The sequence below is a fragment of the Heterodontus francisci genome, chromosome 20 (genome assembly GCF_036365525.1).
Source record: "Heterodontus francisci isolate sHetFra1 chromosome 20, sHetFra1.hap1, whole genome shotgun sequence".
Classification (NCBI taxonomy): domain Eukaryota; kingdom Metazoa; phylum Chordata; class Chondrichthyes; order Heterodontiformes; family Heterodontidae; genus Heterodontus; species Heterodontus francisci.
The window spans coordinates 51,299,224-51,321,783 of NC_090390.1; the positions used below are offsets into that span (position 1 = coordinate 51,299,224).

Genomic DNA, 22,560 nt, shown 5'->3' on the forward strand with positions numbered 1-22,560 from the left:
TGAGTAAGAAAGGGTCGATCAAAACAGGGTGAAGGATGGTGGGATTCTTTATGTCCTGGGCCGCTTTGGTTACCGTGAAGGCCTATTAGGAACCCTAGAAATACTCAGCAGACGGGGCTCTGGCAAACAAGTCCTCAACGGTAGAACAGACAGAAAGCTGCAGCAGAACAATGTTCCCCAATCGTCTTGGTTTCCTTGCCATTGCATCAAGGTGTCGTTCTGTCAAGATACATGTGGAATTTGATGTGCAATGCTTTCTCCATGCTAAAAGATGTCACACACGTTTTCGAATATATCCTCCAAGCCCTTCGGTGACCAGCAAATAGCGACAGGAGCAGGATTGTGTTGTGTGGAAGCTTCTAGTTATTATCTGGCATAAAGGCGGCAGCTACAAGATGGTCATCTAGCACTTGGATGAAGCAGGGGTGCCTTTTGGCAGCTGTAACTGCAATTGAGCAGCCCTCTTTAGGAAAGATTCTACTCATCACTTATTGGGAAGGGGGCTAGAAAAGGTGCCCTAAACATAGTCTGCCTCACCTCTCCCGACTGGACAGATGAGTCCAGAGGAATTACCTTCTGCGGTAGAAACACACAAAAGACATAATTGTTCCTTACGACTACCGCATACCTTTTTGCTCCCCCGACTTGAGTGCCCTCCTGTACCACAGTGCTGTGGTCTATTTTCCCAATCCCTGCAGTCTTTGTTCTCATCCACACCGATAGTAGGTACCTCATATCTGTCGGACAATGGCAAAGGTTGAGGCTCCACCACCAATGCATCTGCAGTCCCCTTACATGTCTGAGTCACAGTCACATGCCCCTGTCCCTGACCACTAACCAAATCTAAACCACTGCCTAACCTAAGGGGTGTCACTACCTCCTAGATCAAAATGTCCAGGTCACTCTCCCCTTCCCTGATGCAAGCCAATAGCTGCACTTTGGGCTCCAAACCAACAACTCTAAGCCAAAGTTTCTCTAGTTGCAGACATTTACTATAGTTGCAGACATTTACTATAGATGCAGTTGCCTGGGATCACGTTGCTCTCTACAAGCTTTCACATGCTGTAGATGTGGCACACCTCCTGCATTCCCATCTCTATCTAACCTTGTTTTATATATTTATTATAGTTTTATGTAATTAATTCACTTAGTTGTGTTGGATTTTTTAAAAACTCATTATTGAATTAATTTAAATTAGTTAAACTAAAGGATTAGTTTTAAGTTCCTAGTTTCAAATACTTACTGCCTCAAACTTATACAAACCACAACAAGTGTTAAAAGACAAAAGAAGCACCTCCTTTCCCTTCTGCACTGAATTCCCATTCTCACCAAATTCTCAACTTCCTACTCTGTACATGATTTACTTACTCCGTTAATGTTGCCATCTATGGTTATGCTTTGTTCCTCAGCAGTAACAGCTCATTCATAACATTTTGATTTTCAATTAATTTCCTATTCAAATTAGCTGTGCTACATCGTAGCGTTCAGTGTGATAGGGTGTAGTAGTTGTATGTTGGACATATAAATCTTTTCAAAATTAATAATGAGATATGAAATTCGCTTGCACTGCCAAGTTTATTTTGCCATAATACATGAAGAAAGCTAGATCCTTGTGCAATATTTATATTTTGTGCAAGCGTTTGTAATAAAATTTGTTCAGTTGTTTTCCAATGCAAGTTTCTTTATTCTGATGCACCATATATAAAATTGTCAAGAATGGTTATCTGTATGAATTGAAAAAATCAATTTGAAGGAGAGCAGTAAGAATAACAAACATTACTGTAAGGAAGAATGGCAGAGAGTTGCGGAAAAATCTCTCAGCAAACTGGATCGCAATCCAAGAATTACCATAGTTGAAAATTACCTGGGAATTTAAAGTTGACCTTCACTTTTCACGCATCATTAAATTTCATGGTTCTTCCTTTCTACACAATAATTACAGTATTGTTTTGAAATAATCGAGTTATATGTAATTTATCTTTGCTATTCTCTGAGTCCAATGACTCCCATAATGAATTGCATATTTTTAGGATAGTTGATTCCTTATAGTCTCATTTCCCACAGCTGATCTTTTAAAGAAGCAAAGCTTTGGAATCTTATTCCGGTTTTGATTGCTATATTTGTAAGATGAGGTTTTCAGTCACAAAGCAACATTTCAATTTTTGTCTTTTAGATGTGCCTCCATTCTATATTTTCATCATACTAGAGTACTGGCTTAATCAGGCCGATTATTTTTCTTGGCAACTGTAGTGAAATGTTTAAGGTATTGGTTTCGAAGAATTTGCCTGTTAACGCTACACTTTGAAGCCGTCCGTGCATTATGTCCCTTGTGCAGTTGCTCGGGTATTTCTCCTTTATCTTTGGCTATCAGTTTTGCAACACTTGGTATAATTCTATCCTACTCTTTTGGCAGTATTGTAAAAATATAATCTTTTACATTGCTGCCAATTTCATTTGCTTAGTATTTTGAAATGTGTATTTTTAAATTTGTTTAGACAAAGTGTGTGAACCATATTGCTCCTTAGTATCTTACAAACAACATAAAAAGATTTGCTGTTTTTAGAATATTGAGTAAATCTGCTTTTTTTAAAAAAAATTACAATCAAAAGTTTTGAACAATTCATAAAAATCAGCTCTTTTACTGTTACAGGGAATGAATGCTCTGACAACAGAACAATTAAAACAACAGACCAAATCCTTACCACTAATAATATGATAGCTCATGGAAAATAAAATGAATAAGCAGCAATTGTAACGTCTCATAACAACAACTGTTTGATTGTCAATGTGGTTTCAAGGCAAATTAATGAGTATTGCTGAAAATAGAGACATGTTGTCGAAGCTTTTCGTCTTGCACTCATCAGGACAATCGCAAGAATAACAAATGTAAGGGAAAACAACAACTATACTGCATGAGAAGAGAGTGCTGATTGGTTGGCAAGTGAACTCTGATTCGATGAGGCGTTGCCATGGAGAATGCACCAGTTTACGGTGACTGACAGTTAACTGCCAAGCTTCGTTGAAATTTAAACAAGGCAGCTTGACTCTGATTGATCAAGGCATTGCCCTGAGGAATGAACCAGCCAATGGCCGTCACTTACTTTGTTCAGCTGAAACAGGTGCAATGTTTGTACATATTCTGTCTTCAAAGAACAGGGCCCTGTGTATTAATATATGTAGCTTCCAGTACGCGCAAATGCGCCACTCTGCCAGCCCTACAGACAATCTTAAATTGGTTGTCAGCGTAATTCTTAGAACACTGTGGATTATTTAGCAAATGTGGTCCAATCACGGAATCACATCTAATGTTGGACACTGTGTTTTGAGTTTTACAAGCATGGGCTGGTTGGGTATGGTTGTATAAGTTGTTGTTTTCCCTTACATTGGTTATTCTTGTGATTGTCCTGATGAGTGCAAGACAAAAAGCTTCAACAATATGTCTCGATTTTCAGCAATACTCAAGTTCTGTAATACTAATTGGCAAATTAATGAATTGTATCACAATCTCACTGTCTAGAAAGAGACAAATTTTCTCGCGCTCAAAACAAAATAACAATCTTCAAAATTTCTACAGCACACAAAACATTATGGCCTCCAAGTCTTATTGAGACTGTGGCCTTTTGTAGCATATCTGGTGATCTACTAAAATGGATAACTTACCAGATGATGTAAACATCGGGCCATTATCAATGGATGGCAATCTTATCACAACATCCATGTAGAACCCCTGAAGAAATCATGCTTGACCCTCTCAATTTCTTATCTTCATCACTGACCAGTAGATTTCTGATATCTTTGCTTCAACCAACACCCCTGCCTGAAAGATGAGCAGCAACTGAATCACTACAAGTAGTGATAAATAGATTTGTCTGACGGCAGACAAATTGTGCACTCAGCAATGAAAAGTCAAGTAAATAATTTTATTGAAAAATATTGATCACAATGTTGTGCTCACACCTACTCAATAAAAGCATCAAGATTTTCTCAGCTGTATACACATTCAGCTCTTTGGCTTGGTTATAACATCTAACCTATGCTAGGGTAAAGACATGTCAAAGGTGACTGGAAAAACTAGAGGAAGAGTTGGACTCTAAGAAAGCTTATTGCTAATTCAGCATCTTCCAATTCCATATCTCGGCAACAGAACAATAGCCCTGTCTGATAAGACTGCAAAAATAATCCTGTGCTCCTATAAACTAATGGACTTCATTGGTACATCATGGCACAAACTCCATAATTATGGACAAATTTGGCAACACTATCAGTCCAATGGGAGACTACAAACAACTCAAGAATTTAAACCAGGTAAACAAGCACTGATGCAGCTACATCTCATCACTCTTTTATACATTCAGAAAGTCCACACAGAATGCTAGCTAAAAATCTTCACTTCTTTTTACTTTAATTTGGCCTATGAAGCACTCCACTGTAGTACTATACTGAACCGTGCCTCCCTAACTTTGTGTGCACAAGGTAAGTGGGAAACTAGTTATCCCTTGATGAACTAGTGATTTTTAAACATGCAGTCGGTGATGAGATCTAGTACAATTTCTAAAAAGTCTTTCTTTGTTCCCTATAATTCATGGGATAACTACGTTTATCATTATTGTGGTACAGAAATCATGTTCGTCTTAGTGATGATGCAGAAATGTGGTCAGAAGCTCATCTTGGGTCAAATATGACACCAAGGTTGGGAACAGTCTGATCAGCCTCAGACAGTTGCCAGGGAGAAGGATGGAGTTGGTGGTTAGGGAGCAGAGTTTGTGATGGGGAACAAAGAGAATGCCTTCGGTCTTCCCAATATTTGGCTGTAGGGAATTTCTGCTCATTCAGTACTAGATGTCAGACAAGCAGTCAAACACAAAAACAGAAAATACTGGAAATATTCAGCAGGTCAGGCAGCATCGGTGGAGAGAAAAACAGAGCTGAAGTTCAGGTCCATGTGATCTTTCATCAGAAGCAGTCATATAACTTAGAGACATTCGAGAAAGATGGTGATGAAGTAGGGCAGTGCGTCATCAGCGTACATGTAGAAACTGATGCTGTGTTTTTGGATGATGTGGCCAAGAGGCACCATGTAGGTAAGAAATAACAGGGGACCAAGGATAGAGCACTGGGGGACACCAAAGGTAGCAGTGCGAGAATGGGAAAAGAAGCCATTGCAGGTGATTCTCTGACTACAACTATATAATGGAACCAGGCGAGTGCAGCCCTACTCAGCTGGAGGACGCGTTGGAGGAGGATGGTGTGGTCAATTGTGACAAAGGCTGCAGGCAGGTCAAGAAGGTCAAGGAAGGATAACTTACCACTATCATAGTCACATAGCATGTTATTTCTGACTTTGATGAGAGCCATTTCAGTATTGTGGCAGTGGGTAAAAGCCTCATAGGAGGGATTCAAACATGGTTTTCCAGGAGAGATAGGCAGGGATTTGGAAGGCGACAGCACATTCAAGGGCTGTGGAGACGAAAGGGAGATTGGACATGGGGCAGTAGTTTGTAAGGGTGGAGCAGTAAAGGTTTGTTTTTTTTTTTGAGAGGGGTGATAATGGAAGATTTGAAGAGGAGTAGGACAGTACCTGAGGAGAGAGAACCATGCATGAGATCAGTTAACATCATAGCCAGGAAGGGAAGTTGGGTGGTTAGCAATTTAGTTAAAATAGAGTCAAGAGAGCAAGAGGGCAGTATCATGCACAAGGTGAGCTCAGAAATGGCTTGAGGGGAGATAGGAGAGAAACTAGAGAAAGGTGAGAGTTCGGGTTTAGGTCAAGGGAGAACCTTAGAGGAACCTTGGCTTAGTGGGCTAGGGGACTGGAGGGAGCAGCAGAGGCAGCTGAATGGATGACCTCGATCTTAGTAGAAGTCCATGAGCTTCTCGCGTGTTGTTGAAGGTGAGGGGGGAGGAGACAGGGGAGAGTGGTTAAAGAAGATGGTTTGCAGCAGACAAAAGAAACTGGGTGTTATCTTTGCATTTTAGGGTGATCCTGGAATAGTGAACAGTTTTGGCAGATGAGAGCAAGACTTGTGGTACAGCCTAATTTGGCAGTGAATCGCTTTGCCAGTTGACACCATATCCTTAGACTTAATGAGTGGAGATGATGGTCATACCAGGGGAAGCGATAAGGATGAGAGCGTGCAATGGTTTTAATGAGGTCTAGGACATAAAAGTGGAGTTGAGGGCATGGTTGAGCAGATCAGTTGCTGCAGAAATGTTGAGGTGAATGGAGGGTCTAAGGCTAGACAGTTGAGATTTTGACAATGTAGTTTTAAGTGAATTGGGAGACTATTTGTTTCCGGGACGGACACAGAATTAGGGTTGGGAGCGGGAAGGGGGTGTGGGTGGACAGCAATACAAGGAAGTGATCAGAGATGGCTTTATCTGTGATTGACACGATGAGTGTAGCAAGGTCATGTGAGATGGCAAAGTTAAGTGGGTGGCCATTAATATGGGTAGGGGAGTTTATATGGAGGGAGAGATTAAGGAAGGATAGGACAGCAGAAGAGACAGAGCATGACTTTAAACAGAGGTTAAAAACGGAGTAGTTGTTGTATGGGTCCAAAGCTGAGGAAGGAAAGCAGCCAAGGTATAATCGAGAGAAAATTTTTCAACAGGACTTGGGCGGTTGGTAGAGAAGAAGAATTTTAAATGATAAGTGACGGGGTGTAACAAAATGAGATGCGCAAAGGAGGAGCAGGTGCCAGAGGAGGAGAGGGACAGATAAGAGTCAGACTGCAACCATGATGGTCTGGACAGGGCAAGTGATAGAATGTATAGCTGAGGTGGGAAGGCTTCATTTAGGGGGAAAGTGTCATGAAGTCTCAGCCAGATTTGTGGTGAGGGCCATGATGTCTATGCATGCATCCACAAAAAGCTCATGGATGGCAAGGGTCTTGTTCACAAGTGAACAGACATTCCACAGGTAGGTACAGAGAGCAGTGACAATAGCTGATCCAATGACAGAGTTCATAAGGTGAGCATTGGGAGGGTTGAGTAGGACTGGTAGGTGGGAAAGATTAGCTTCCTGCAGGCGCACTGGGTGGGAAGGTCGGCAAGAGAGTAGGATGAGGCAGATGGAGTTGCTGCTCATAGGAAGTAGCAACAAGTGCTTCAATAGGCCCTTCGGGAGATACGAAGAGAGGTACAAAGGGAAGCTGTAGGCTTTTCTAAGAAGGAATCAAGCTCGGGATAGCAGTAGGAGAGTAGGAAGGTTGAAGAGTGTTGAAGGGTTGGAGAAGGGATTTGGGAGGACAGAGTACCTGAGAGGGGAGAAATGAAAGGAAGTATAACAACAGGATAGAGAAGGAGGGGTAAGGAGAAAAGAAGAAAGGGGGGAGAAAAGGAATGGCAATACAATAATGGGCTCAGGTCCAGAGCAGCAATCAAAACCTGCAGGCGAATAGACACAAGGAAAAATCAAGTTACACAGGCCTGGTTAAGTAACAAGTAATTGCCCCTTTTAAACCCCAAAACTGGACAATGAATGAACGAAGTGCAACAAAACTGCTGTAAACATTAAGCAGGTCATACAGCATTTGTAGAGAGAGGAAAAGCTAGGGTTAATTAAGCGCAATTTTCAAACTTTCTTATATGGGGACACTGTACATAATAAAACCCTTATGGACTCCCTCCCTTCCTCACAGTCATCCCCCACCTCCACTTAACTTCTGATAGACAATGCCAGCTACCCAAAGGAAACAGTACTTTCATTACAGAAAATATTTTATCTGTATACAGCAACAGAAATAATGTACCAGTAAGACAAGAAATGCAGTGAATTCAAAAATCTGATTCTCTCAAAATGTCCTGGGATCTCTTCACGGGCCTCAGTTTGAAAACCAATGCTACACGGGAACAAGCTGTTAAAACATATCTGTTGGTGAGATTATGAATAATATTTTTCATGTTTACTCAGTATATTTAACTTCAGCAATTACAACTGAACACGTTTTTCTTTCGGAAGGCAACAAGAGGTATCCAGGATAATTAGCCGTCCTTCATCAATCCCATCTGATCCTGCAATGCTTTTCATAGCACTGATTAATAATAAGCAATCTTTTCACAGGTACTAAAATCAATGTAAAGCATAGAGATAACATGTGTTAAAGAAAAATATTTCCAACACCAATATTTACTCCGTTCAGTTCAGTGGATTTTATAAAATTGCCATTGCATTGCATAATGCATAGGAAAATAAACTTGGTAAATTGTAATAGCTTATCTAAGTGCATTTGAAATACTTGTGCCTTGTACCATTTCTGCTCTGGTCACAAAAGCATTGAAATGCATGTTACAGTACATTCATCAATTTCTCCACTTATACAATGAGGATCAATTTATACTACAGCACAGGAAAATAAATTGAACACTCTATAATCTCCACACATATGCCACGGATAAGGATTTGAATCATGCTTTCAAATAATTCATGAGTAGCATATACTAATCCTCATGTTTCTTATTATGATTTCTGCTACTTACATTAATGCTTTTCAGTTATCAACAAAATATACCACAATAACGTGTCCTGACATAATAATTATTTGGAATCATGTACCAACAGAATATCTGCTTGAACATTTTACAACATTATTCAAAAGTTGAAATTTTTATAATTTAAACTTTGAAAATACCTTTTTAAAAAAACAACTAATTGTTCTCAGTTAAGAGTTTTTCATCCAATTCTGTGTGCCACGTTATAGAAGGGATGTTAAGGTCTTGGAGAGCAGGCAGTGAAGACTTATTAGAATAGCACTAGGGATGAGGACTTCAGTTATGTGGAAAGACTGGAGAAGCTGGGACTGTTTTCCTTAAGGGGAGATTTAATAAAGATGTTGAGTAGATAGGGAGAAACTGTTTCCAATGACAGGGGGGGTCAATGACCAGATCTCTCAGATTTACGATAATTGTCAAAAGTACCAGGGAAAAGAGGAGGAGAAAAGATTTTACCCAGTGAGTTGTCAGGGTCTGGAATTCACTGTCTGAAAGGATAGTGGAAATCAATTCAATAGTAACTTTCAAAAGGGAATTGAATATATACTTAAAAAGGAAATTTTGGAGGACTACAATGATAAAGCAAGGGAGAGCAACTAATTGGGTAATTTTTCAAAAGGAGTCAGCACAGGCACAATGGATTGACTGACCTCTCTCTGTGCTGTAAGATTCAGTGCAGTGCAGGCAGTGTGTCATAACTGCAGCATGTGGGAGTTTGTGGAGAGCACTGCAATCCGCAACAACCACATCTGCAGTAAGTGAGCATCTCGAGGAACTTTAGCTCAAAGTTATTGAGCTAGAGTCCAAGGTGAAGACATTATGGGGCATCAGGAAGGGGGAAAGTCACCTGGACACTGATTCAGGTTAGGAAGTGGTACAGGCCTGGTTAGTGGTCAGGGACAGGAGGGTATGAAAGAGTCGGGAAGGTATGGGGAGTACAGGTACAGTGCTGCAGGAGCCTCGGCCTTTGCCCTGAACCAACAGCTACGAGGTACTTGCTGCCTATGTGGATGAGGATAAAGTCTGCGGGGTGGATAAGCAAATTGACCACAGCACTGTGGTACAGGAGGCCGCTCAAGTGGGATGCAAAAGAAATGTGGGAGTGGTAAGGGATAGTGTAGACAGGGGGATAGATACCGTTCTCTGCCATCGCCACCAGGAGTCCCGAAGATTGAGTTACTAGCCAGGTGCCAGGGTTAAAGACATCTCCTCACGGCGAGAAAAGAATTTGGAGTGGTGGTGGTGGGTGGGGGGGGGGGAGGTTAGAGAGAGAATCCAGTTGTCATGGACTACGTAGGAACAAATGACATAAGTAGAATGAAACGTAAGGTTCTGCTGGGAGAGTTTAAGGAGCTAAAGGTCCAAATTAAAAACCAGGACTTCAAAAGGTAACACTTTCTGGATTACTACCTACACCATATGCAAATTTACATCAGAAAGTTGAATGCATGGCTCAAAAACTGGTATCGGAGACAGGGATTTCAATTCACAGGGCAGTAGCACCAGTAGTGGGGAAAGGTGCTGTTGCATTGGACAGCCTCCACTGAAACCAGACTATGTGTCCTGGCAAATCGTATAACTAGAGTTGTAGGTAGGGCTGTAAACTAAAAGGGCAGGTAGGGGAGGTGATGGGTTCAAGTGAAGGGAAATTTATAAAGTTAAGAAGCATGCAACAAGGGAAAAATGGTAAAAGTTAAAACTAAAGGCGCTCTATCTGAATCCACGAAGCATCTGCAACAAGAATGATGAATTAATGGCACAAAGAGAGATAAATAAGATTGATCTAATAGCCATTACACAGAAGTGGTTGAATGGTGACCAGGGTGTTGGGAATTAATCATTCCAGGTTATTCCACAGTACTTGAAGCTTTGAAAAGCCAGACACAATAGAAAGGTGTTGGGGATGTGGTGTAGCCCTAATAATAAAGGATGACATAAGGACAGCAGCGAATAAGGATCTTGACTCGGATGAGCAGAATGTAGAATCAGAATGGATGGACGTATGAAACAACAAAGAGTCAGAAAACATCGATGGCTGTAGTTTATAGCCTCCTAACAGCTATACATTAGGGCAGACTATTACTCAAGAAATAAGAGGAGCTTGTAACAAAGGCAATTCAATAATTGTGGATGTCTTTAATCTTCATACATGCTCTACATATCAAATCGACAAAAACAGTTTGCAGGACAAGTTCGTGGAATGTACTCGAGTCAGTTTTCCGGAACATTACGTCATGGAATCAACCAGGGAAGATATGTAATGAAACAGGGTTAATTAATAATCTCATAATTAGGGATCCTCTGGGAGTGATAATAATCTGATGAATTTCACATGGAGTTTGAGAGTGACATACTTAAGTCTGAAACTAAAATATTGAACTTACAGAAAGCCAGTTATATAGGAATGAAGGGCAAGTTGGCTAAGGTAGATTGGGGAATTAGATTAAAAGGTATAACAGTAGGTGGGCAATGGCAAACATTAAAAGGAATATTTCATAATTCGCAACAAATCTTTGACCAAGCTTTTGATCACCTAACCTAATATCTTATGTGGCTTAGTGTTAAATTTTGTTTTACAATGTTCCTGTGAAGCACCTTGGGACATTTTACTATGGTAAAGGCGCTATATAAGTGCAATTTGTTGTTTCCACTACCTGCCTGAGATCAGTAGCTGCACTTTCAGTTTCAGATAAACCAAAACATCAATTGTCTTATTTAAGAGCAAGCTTTGCACATATCCAAATACACATAAGCAGAGCTGTCTCTCAGAAGTTAAAATTTAAACATTTAGAGTCATAGAGAGATACAGCAGTGGGAAGTATCATTTAGAATAAGACAGGTCAGGATTAATAAAGCAAAGCCATTTGTTAAGGACAAATCAAATTTGAATGACATCATTGAGTTTTTTGATGAAGTAATGGGGGGAATGAGGGCAGTGGAGTTAATGTTGTGTACAATGACTTCCCAAAGACATTTGATAAAAGGGGCAGTAGCAGCATGGATACAAAATTGGCGAAGGGATAGAAAACAAAAGTTGTAGTGAATAGCTATTTTGTTTGGACTGCAGGGAGGTTGTCCCCAGGGATCAGTACTAGGATCACTGCTGTTTTTGATATAGATTAGTGACTCAGACTTGGGGGCATTGGGCACAATTTTGAAATTTGCATGATACAGAAGTAAGCAATAAGGAACATAGTAATGGACTTCAAATGGACACAGGCTGCTGGAACTGGCTGTCACATGGCAGATGAAATTCAGCACAAAAAAGTTAAAGTACAAATGTTAAAGGGGGTGCAAGAACAGAGAGACCTGGGCAGGATTGTGCACAAACTTTTGAAGGCGAAATGACATGTTAAAGCAGTTAATAAAGTACATGGGATCCTGGGCTTTCTAGAAGCAGAGTGTACAAAAGCCAGAAAGTTATGCTAAATCTATATAACCCACTAGTTTGGCCTCAGCTAGAGCATTGTGCCCAATTCTGGGCATACTTTAGGAAGGATAAAGATCAAAATCATCTAGCAGCCTGCATGAAATAATTACACCAGAATTTATGGTTTCCTTAAGATGCTAACTTAATTCAAGTAGGAGTCACAAAATCTATCAGAGGCCAAAATGGTAACACTTCTTTCCCCAAAGTAAAAGGTTTACTGAGTTTTACAAACCAGTCAATTATTTTATTATATTCAGGTTTAGCTCATTGTAATTGTTACACCAATGCGCTTTGTTGAATGATAATTTTTTTTAATCCACTGACTGGAGATCTGAATTTATATATTTTTTTAAAAAACAAGCTGCCAGCAAAGTCATCCTTTCAGCTTAACATGAACACCTAGTTTGCTACATTGTATCCTACATTGCAAAGAACTGTAAGGAGAGAGAAAAAATGTCTGCTCAGTCCCCAGCAAGAACCAAGATCCAGTAAGTTTAAAGGAACTGCTTGTTCTTTAAGCAAGCAGAGAAATACTGTTAACTGCTATGTTTGAATGACTGAGTGACTGTCATGTGACAAGCCCCTCCCCATCTGTGGTTTTAAGCTGGTGCTTCCTCTGCAGCAGGGGAGAAGCAACCGGACTCTGACACGAGCAGACCCCTAATTGGGGTTCCTTCTCTCTCTCTCTTTATTCCAGCCTGAAAGCTTTCAAATCCTGCATGTTGACTGACCACCTTTGAATACTCCGGCTATATCGCTGTTTCCAAGAGAGCAACTAAACCAGTCATCTACCTCTTGAAACTAAAAGCCTCAGGACCACCAAATTCAGTTAGAAGCCAGCCGAATCACCAAACTTCACAGACTGCATACCCTTTTATTTTTATGGACTCTAATGCAACCAATCTACCTTTCCCCACTCCGTAACCTATTTGTGTGTGTGCGTAAACCTCTAGTGTGCGCGTGAGAAAGTTGGTGCATTGTTTATTATTTTTATTAGTTCCGTTTAGGTACAATAAAGTTAACCTCTTTGTTAACTCAAGAAAACCTGTCTGATTGATTACTTACTTGCTATGATCATAACAAGAGCCAAACACAACTCAATTAGCCAGTACATCAACTTTAAGAAAGAATTAAACCTGCTGTGGAAAAGAGGGAAGCCCTTCAACACCTCCTCACTTGACTGTAATATAATCCTGAGGAAAATAGTATAGTGCCAGAGATATTGTGAATTATGCCCCACTTTACTCTACAGCTCTAATTTATTAAGGTCACATTAGGATGTTGGAAATATATATCCCCATTCAACTCGCAAGCTGCTGCAGCATGGTTATGAGATGATTTCCATTTCAACAAATTAAGAAAGCCTCCCAATACCTCATAGCTGGAAGGCTTCAATTTAAGGGATCCTGTGTCGAAACAAAATTTGCACCACAATGTAAATGCATTCAGAACTTTTCTCATGTTGCAGTATGTTAGCAACTTGTCTGCCAACTGAGTAGTTAGAAAAGCTGACCAATGGTTTCAGAGATTGAAAGAGGTCAACAAAAACATAACTGAAGGACAACCTGAAGAAAAGCTTATTACACTGCTTCAAGTTGACTGAAAAAGTTAAATTAATTACATCAGGCATTAGTACTAGTGCTTTGGAATCATATTCCGTAATTAATTTGTGTGAAAACTAAAATACTTGCCTTGCACATGACCTACAAAAAAGAGGTACTTACAATAGCAGTACACTGGGTCATGAACTTGACATGACTTGATACTCAATCAACCCAATATTCCACAGTAAAGCTTGGCTACCCGACTGCGACTAGACCCGACTACGCGCATCGGGTTTGGGTCGAAATTCTGAGTCCAGCTTTCGGGCTCGGGTCGGGTTGGACATTGCTTCTGGGACTTCATGGGATCAGGCTGACCCATGATTCCCCACAACTCCAGCTGCAGGAATAGCCTACTGCTGGAACAGATGAAGGACATTTGTGTCAGATACGAAAAAAAATTAAAGGGCTTGGGCTTGGGCTCTGGTCGGGTTGGCTGTGGTCAGGTCGGGTCTGGGTCGGGTTTGAATTTTATACCCGAGCCAAGCTTTATTCCACAGCTCTTTTATAGGGGGAAAAAAAAACTGGAATGCACAAAAATGTAACTTTTAGAGGAATGGATTTAGAACTTTTTGACGGAGGAATGTGAACTCTTGTAACACTAAATTAATTTCTAGGAGGAAACTGTGGCATACAACCCAGGAAATTTTGATTATTTTACAATTCATTGTTGCACTTTTCAGTTCTCTGAGCTCCCTTTTAACATGTTTCTTATTTTCTTTGGTCACTTAGTGCAAAGGGTAAGCAGAGCGCACAGCAAGGACCCACTAGGAACAAATTAAAGAGATAATCTGTTTTAGTTGGAGATGGTGAGGGAGTAATTGTGGCCAGCATACCAGAAAACCTGCTTTATCTTCTTTTGAATAATCTAAGATTTTCTCATGTCCACTTGAGCAGGCAAGTTGGGGCCTCAGCTTCACATCTCAACTGAAAGACAGTATCTCCAACAATGAATTGTGTGCTCAAATCCTGAAGTTAGGCTTAAACCCACAAATGTTTCATTGATGAGGTGAGAGCACTACCAAACTCATAAATGTAAATATAACAAGCATGTTAGCACCAAAGGAAACTATCCCCTTCCTCCCCATTACTACAGTTTAATTTGAGTATTGATGACAATAGAGACATGTTGTCGAAGCTTTTTGTCTTGCACTCATCAGGACAATTTACAAGAATACAAGTGTAAGGCAAATAACAAATTTATACTGTATGAGAAGAGAGTGCTGATTGGTTGGCAAGTGGACTCTGATTGGTAGAGGTGTTGCCATGGGGAACACACCTGTTTATGGTGACTGACAGTTAACTGCCAACCTTCGCTTGAAATTTAAAGCAGGCAGCTGGACTCTGATTGCTCAAGGCATTGCCCTGAGGAATGAACTAGCGAACAGCTGTCACTTATTTATATCAAAATAACGACAAGGTCCCACATGGCAGACAAGTTAAAAAAAAGAATCCCATGGGATCCAGGGAAATGCAGCAAGGTGGATACAAAATTGGCTCAGTGGCAGGAAACAAAGGGTAATTGTTGATGGATGTTTTGCAACTAGAGGGCCGTTTCCAGTGGCGTTCCGCAGGGCTCAGTACTGGGTCCCCTGATTTTTGTGATATATATCAACGATTTGGATGGAAATGTAGCGGGCATAATCAAAATATTTGCAGTTGACACAAAGACTGGTCGTGTGGTAGACACAAGGAGGATTGCTGTAGGCTACAGGAAGATATTAATGGTCTGGTCAGATGGGCAGAAAAGTGGCAAATGGAATTCAACCTGGAGAAGTGTGAGGTGATGCATCTGGGGAGGTCAAACGAGGCAAAGGAATACACGATTAATGGGAAAATACTGAGAAGTGTAGAGGAACTGAGGGACCTTGGAGTGAATGTCCACAGATCCCTGAAGGTAGCAGGACAGGTCAGTAAGGTGGCTAAGAAGGCATATGGAATCCTTTCCTTTATTAGCTGAGGTATAGAATATAAGAGCAGGGAGGTAATGCTGGAACTGTATAAATCATTGGTTAGGCCACAACTTGAGTTCTGTGTGCAGTCCTGGTCACTTCATTACAGAAAGGATGTAATTTCACTAGAGAGGGTACAGAAGAGATTTACGAGGATGTTGCAGGACTGGAAAAATGCAGCTATGAGGGAAGATTGGATAGGCTGGGGTTGTACTCCTTGGAACAGAGAAGGCTGAGGGGAGATTTGATTGAAATTTACAAAATTTTGAGAGGCCTGGATAGAGAGGAGGTGAAGGGCCTATTTACCTTAGCAGACAGGTCAGTGAGTAGGGAGCATTGATTTTAAAGTGAACTGTAGAAAGATTAGAGGGGAGATGAGGGAATAATTTTCACCCAGAGGGTGGTGTGGGTCTGGAACTCACTGCCTGAAAGGGTAGATGAGGCAGAAACCCTCAAATCATTCAAAAGGAGTCTGGATATGCATCTCAAGTGCTGTAATCTGCAGGGCTACAGACCAAATGCTGGAAGGGGGAGATTAGACTGGATGGATCGTTTATCGGCCGACACACACACAATGGACCAAGTGGCCTCTTTCTGTGCCATAAACTTTCTATGATTCTAGCAAATTTTCCTGATGAGTGCAAGATGAAAAATTTCAACAAAATGTCTCTATTTTCAGCAAAACTCAAGTTCTGTACTACCTAACAGTTTAACTTCTTGAAATAAAATGTAGTTAAATCATTTTCCTATTAATAACATTTCAAAAGTATTTTAATGTATCACATTTTCAGATATTTCATCATAATAAGATGTAAAGTGCCTAATCTTTTTTCAGTCACTGGCTAATTATCTTCTAGTGTGATTCTGCGATGTATCCTGCGATGTTCAACCAGGTGACAGGAGAGGGGTAAAAGTTCAGTGGCTCCAGACTAGATGTTGCTACTGCCAACCTTCTCACCCACTGATTACAACCAGTGGCATCCCCCAAATACCCCCAACCTTATGGAAAATGAATTCAGCTCCATCAAAGCTTACTTCTCCACTTTTATCAGGCTGATATCTTAAAACTTGTAACACACCAGGGCTTGAATTAGAACTGTCCTGACTGCATGGCTTAATATGCACGTCATGGTGCATTTACTTCTGAGTGTCAAAAAAAGCTTTGGATCCTTTTATTATACTTTTTTAAGTGGATATAACATGGCATATCAATTCTATGTAGCAACATCCGTACAATCCAATTTTAAGAGTATATCCCCTTGTTCTGGATATCCCCCCACTAGGGTAACTTGGTTCTGTGCACCAATATATCATTTTATCAGTTTAAACATGTCAATTAGATCTCTGCTTAGTCTTTGAAACTCAAGGGAATGAAAGCTAAATCTATACAGCCTGTCCTCTTAGCTTAACCCTTTAAATCCAGGTATCATTCTACTGAACTTATCCTATATCCTCTGCAAGACCAATATATCCTTCACGAACTGTGTAATCTAAAACTAAATGCAATCCTCCAGATGGGGTCCAATCGATGATCTGCACTCAAACTTCATGCTGCGCTCATTAGATATGCACAGACATCTTGATCTATCAAGGAGCAGGAACTCTGGATGATTTGCTTCTCGCCCTAGACCAGGGGAACTCTGAGGCCAATTGTGACACCCCACTTCCAACAAATAACTTGATTATTTTTTAAATTTTGAATATTACAAGATTTCAAAAGGGAACTGACAGGATTGTTTACAAATTTCAGTTGTAAGCAAACATACACAATTATAAATTCCAATATAATGGGACAAGCGGCATCTTCTCAATGTCAATATAATTCAACTACAATCAGGTTTGATTGTGTACACTAATTTACATTAACAGACAGCTTTAAATAAGTAGAGGGTTTCGAGTAACATAAAACAAGAGTGCAATCTGAGCGGTTTTTCAATGCCTGTAGAAAACGGATATAGAATCTATGTGCTGTTGAATGTTTTCCCTCATGCTGCATAGGTATCATACAGAGTACAGCTTGGGATGAAAAATGCAGCACAGATGATAGGATAATAAAGCTCATTCGAATGCCTGAACTGAGGTATTACACGGCATGATAAATACTGCATTACACATTTTGTTATTCCTAACATCTGAATTACTAGTTAACAAACTATTAATGTTTTCAATCTTTATTGTTTTACCCAAAATAATATGTATCCTGAACTTGTAGTTTTGTTGCTAAATTACTGGTATAAATTCTCTAGACGATGCTGTGTTCATAATCTCCTAGAAAAAGAAAAAGGTATTTCCCTATTTAACTTTTCTGATCCATACAGCCTCAAGTTATATCTCTTCAGACCAAAATTTCTGCTGTACTAAAAATGGACCTGCAACACCTCAGGAACTATGCTGCAGCTTTAAAAAAAAATCAAGTAACGCAGAATTATGAGGAATTATTCCCCAATTTGGTGTACCAGCAGACAGTGGAGTTCACAGAGCACCTGATCTCAGAATTATCTCAATGAAGTTTACAGCACAGAATGCGTCATTTTGCCTATCAAGTACTGGTGCCAGCTGTGTAACTGGAGGTATCCATTTAACCCCACTTCTCCGCCCATCCTAAATACTCTTGCTTTTCAAATACTTATCCAATTCCCCTTGAAATGCTCTTAGTCACTTGTGGTAAAGCATGCCCTTAGAACTATGTCAACAAATTTCTTCTGGTTTCCTCCATCAGTCTTCCAATGATATTCCTGAGTCTGTGTCCCCTTTTAATGTCTAATGTCATATTGCAATTTTAACTATATGAAAACATATTGCATAGGTATAGCAATACAAAAGACAGCTATTTGATTCATTTAAAGTACGCCCCCACAATTCTCTGAGCTCACAATAAATCTTTAGATAAGCATCCAATTCCACTTGTTTAGTTCAGGTTGCATTAAGATATATTCTGGAAACAAACCATGTGGATTATTAAGTAATTCAGATAATATAACAACAGTGTTTCAACATCCATCATCTACAACAATCTTATGGCAATAATATGCATGTATATACATCAACAAGGTCATCCAGTCATGTTACACAGATTTGAAATGAGCAGAAACACTATGAAAAACACAGTAAGCCTGGAATAATTCATGTTGAAAGGGAAAATATTTTTGTAATTTTTATGTCAAAAAGGATTTAGTTTAGTTGTAAATCTTCACTACACCAGTTTAATGTTAACTGTATGCGAGAGCATTTTACATTCAGACTGACCTAATGGTGTTTGCAACTTGTTAGGATGTATGATTAACGACAGTGTAGTCTCCCCTTAATTAATTTAAAACTACATTTATTCTTACTTCCTAGCGTTGAACTGGACTTCAAGCAACAAGAGGACAAGTTTCAGCCTGTTATGAGAAAACTACATCCTATTGAAGAAACTCAGGTTTCAACCCTGCCTTACTCACAAGAATTCTGTTCGTCTGCCTACCAAAAGCAAAAACCTAGCAAGACTGAATCAAAAAAGCATGGGAAATGGAAACTATGGTTTCTTTAACTAAACCTATTAAAGTTTCTAAATGTCAATTTCATTCAATTGAAGTGACCCCTTTTTGACTGGTTTTGGAGTTGAGCTGAATACTCAATTACCAAGAGTTTAAAATCAGCCGTCAAGTCATTATATGCACAAGGCAGCATTCAGTTCAAATCATCCATTTCAAAAGATTTTAGTTATAATAAATCACTACCACGCGCGGGCATGAAATAACATACTTTTTTTTTTATTTACAGGTCATGGACAGAGAGCAAAGTAATAATTTAAATGGATGTATTCAAACACTATTTTTATTAATCCTCCAAATGCTATGATTTGGCCTGCTAATGTCAAACTGTCATTTCACACTTTGCTAATAAGCAAGATATTCTGATGCCTTCATCCATTAAATGATGAAGCAAAGAAATAGAAAAGGCTATACTTCTATAAGGATTTTCATTTTTGTTTAGTTCAAGAACCTTAAGTTAAGATCATGAAATTAACATTTTCAAGCACATTGCAGGTTAGGGAGGAAAAAGCACAATTCTTCAAATAGGCACGTCCGATGATAAATGTCCGTGATGCTTGTCATAAGGTTTTACCTGCCGACTGATAACTCTGTAAATCTTCTTATAAAACAGAGTCACATTTAACAGTAACACTGCACAATGCTTTCCCAAATATGTATTATGCAGTGTTCATATGAAAAATGTGAACAAAACCTAAATGTACAAGCAGTGACATATCTTTAATCATTTCCAGTTGATAGCTCTGAGCACAGGGTATATTTTTCTCCATTAGGAAAATTTTAATCCACTGGTACTTGAAAACTAGGTTGATTGGAAATATCGACCACAAGTGCACGTATTTTGTTTTTTTCTAAGGGGAAGGGGAGAGAAGAATTATTAATGGCCACTGTACAAGTTTCTTTTGAAAAATCTGTGCATAATGTAAAGTACATTATTGGAAGTTGTAGAAAAATACAGAAAATAATGATTTAATTGCACAGGGTATGAGTTTCATTACAAAACTAAATGTCACAAAGAAACCTTCACAGAACGCGTGAAATGGCATTTGTTATATGTACACATTAAATTTCACATAATAAGTACTTTGCACTACAAAAATAATTCATTTTCTTGTAAAGGTTTAAAGAGTCACTTGAAGTCAAATATTAAGCTAAAGTAATGCAACAAGCTTATATAAAACAGTATATATATATGAAATTGTTTAACTGTGGACACTGAATAAATAAATCACTTTCATATTTGGTGTAATCTTGCTGGGAAATTATTTTACCATTTAATCTTTGTAAACTATTAAAATAAATGCAACTAATTTTACTAAACTTCAATATTGCTTTAATTTGTAAATCAAGTTTAAATAGTTCTTGAAACCAATATATTTTAGTTTATAGTAAGTTTTTAGCATTATAAAAATCATAGATTCCATAAAAAATATATGTATATCAAAAATGATTATTTTGAAAATCAAAATTATGTTGTACAATGGAGCAAACCAAACATTTGAATTGAACAATCATCGGAAAAAGGGTCTACCTTCAGGGTGATGTCATTTCTCCTCAAAGATCAGTACGTAATTTTAAACCACCTTCCATTTTCACTTTTGTGTAACTAAATCTCTAAATAACTTTAATTTTTAAGCTACTGTAATATTTAGCTGATTATATTTGTTTTTAAAGCTGTCCAATCACCGTCGCAGAGTATGACTTATCTCATGCTGCTGTAAAATTGAAGGCTATTGCTCTGTACATTCATATGGGGACAGGGATTTCCTGTTTGCCATTTATAGCAAAAACAGAGGAAATCTTCTACCATGATAAGCAACCAGTTGTAAAAAGGAAATCAAGTATATTTTCCATTACTCTCCGAAGAAACAAACTGTCCACTTATATTTATCCAATAAGAAGGGCATTCAAAACATGATCTTGTTCTGTGCAGTATCCCAAGAATTTGTGAAAAAGGATGGAATTTTCCACTAAATGGGCAATTTGTAAAGAGAAAGGATGTATTACAAAATGTCATTTGAAAAAACAATGTTCTATTCTACATCTTCATTACAGATCTCACTCCCTTCATTCTTCATGTTTTCCACCTATATTGCTTCCAAGATTTTGCATTTTTTGGTCTTTCTATATTGCAATCTCCCTGCATCACCCCACCCTTCCCCCCAATTCTTTTAGTAGCAGGCAGATATTGGAGAGAGAAAGACTAGGAAAGGGAACATATTGAAATACAGGAAAGAGACTTATCAAAGCAGTACAAACATAGCCAGAAGACACAATAATTGAGGGGTAGTATGGGGACGGTCTGTGAGGATAAAAATGCCTAGGAGGAAAGAACATACGGAGAGTTGAGAAGAACAGACTACAGGAAATGGATCTCCTGCACAAGCACTTTGGCGTGACAGAAATAATCTGTTTTATTGTAGATAGTTACACAAATTGTATTTTCATGGAAAATGTCACAATTGTGTTTTCTTATAACACGCATGTTATTTTTCCTTTCAATTACTAACAAAATCCTTTATATATTGTTTCATGCCAAGATCAGTAAATAGTCTGTACCATATTGCTACAATCATCTGGATTTCTTGCACCATGGATACTTAAATAATGATTAGATGGGTGCAGCTTTTCAGTACATGTTCAGAACAAGGCAAGAGACCTAAATGGGAAAAAAAATGTAGCTTTGACAACTTAGATGTTTGAAGGATTTAAAGCACACTTTGGCTCAACACAGTAGTGCTCACAGACCTGGAACATTCAATTAAGGAGCCTCTGTAAAAATGAAAAGATTTGGTGGATCCTCAGTGTAAAGCAGGCAAATAATTAGCCTGGCTCCAAAAAGTTTCCTTGTTAAAATTCAAGATATTTAGTCAATTATATTTTGGATTCTTTTGATTTAACTAGACAGTTGAGATTTTCATATTCAACAAAAGAAACTTTTTTCACAGAACTACTGACAAGTTATATTGCTGTGGAGCATTACAAACAGGCTGTAAAAATAAGTGTGTACCCACTTTAATGTTCATGTCCAGAAGATGTGTCAGAAAAATGCTCTGGGGTGGGATGGAGGGGAAACTACTATATTAGAAGAAAATAATTAGGAATAAGTTTTGTGTACTCTTATGTCACTTGTACTAATCCTATATGCAGACAGGTAGGGTGCAGCAGTAATAGCTTTATTACAATAAAATGCAAATTCCACTGGATGTCACAGAATAGAAAAGCAAAGTTCAAGCAGTTACAGCATCTCAGATTTCACTGCAACCAGTTAAATTTTTAACTAACTGCTGTGATATTTTCTTTGTTGTTTTAATAATTGGTTGACTTAATTGTCACTCTATTTCTTTTTTTGAATGGAGAATTTCTGAGGTATTGTTCATGGATAGAGACCTGGAGTGTAATTTCTAATTTTTACCATGTTCCTGCTCTAACAGGATCAGTGTTGTCTATGGGCCAAGCAATATAATTATTAGTTCCTAACAAACAAACCAATGTTCAACAATTTCTGGATGGATAAGTCACTATCAGGGTGATAAGTGACAAGAATCTTTAAC

The 22,560-nt window shown here is 38.9% G+C and overlaps 2 protein-coding genes across 3 annotated transcripts in view; one reads left to right on the forward strand and one right to left on the reverse strand.

The window, feature by feature from the left end:
• Window positions 1–19,002, forward strand: part of LOC137380622 (inhibitory synaptic factor 2A) — a 48,477-nt gene extending 29,475 nt beyond the window's left edge. The window contains exon 3 of the mRNA XM_068052740.1: window positions 18,813–19,002. Within this exon, the coding sequence (XP_067908841.1) occupies window positions 18,813–19,002 (190 nt within the window). The remainder of the gene's footprint in view (window positions 1–18,812) is intronic.
• dock1 (dedicator of cytokinesis 1) overlaps window positions 1–22,560 on the reverse strand; it is a 744,225-nt gene that overhangs the window by 414,245 nt on the left and 307,420 nt on the right. The window lies entirely within an intron of this gene.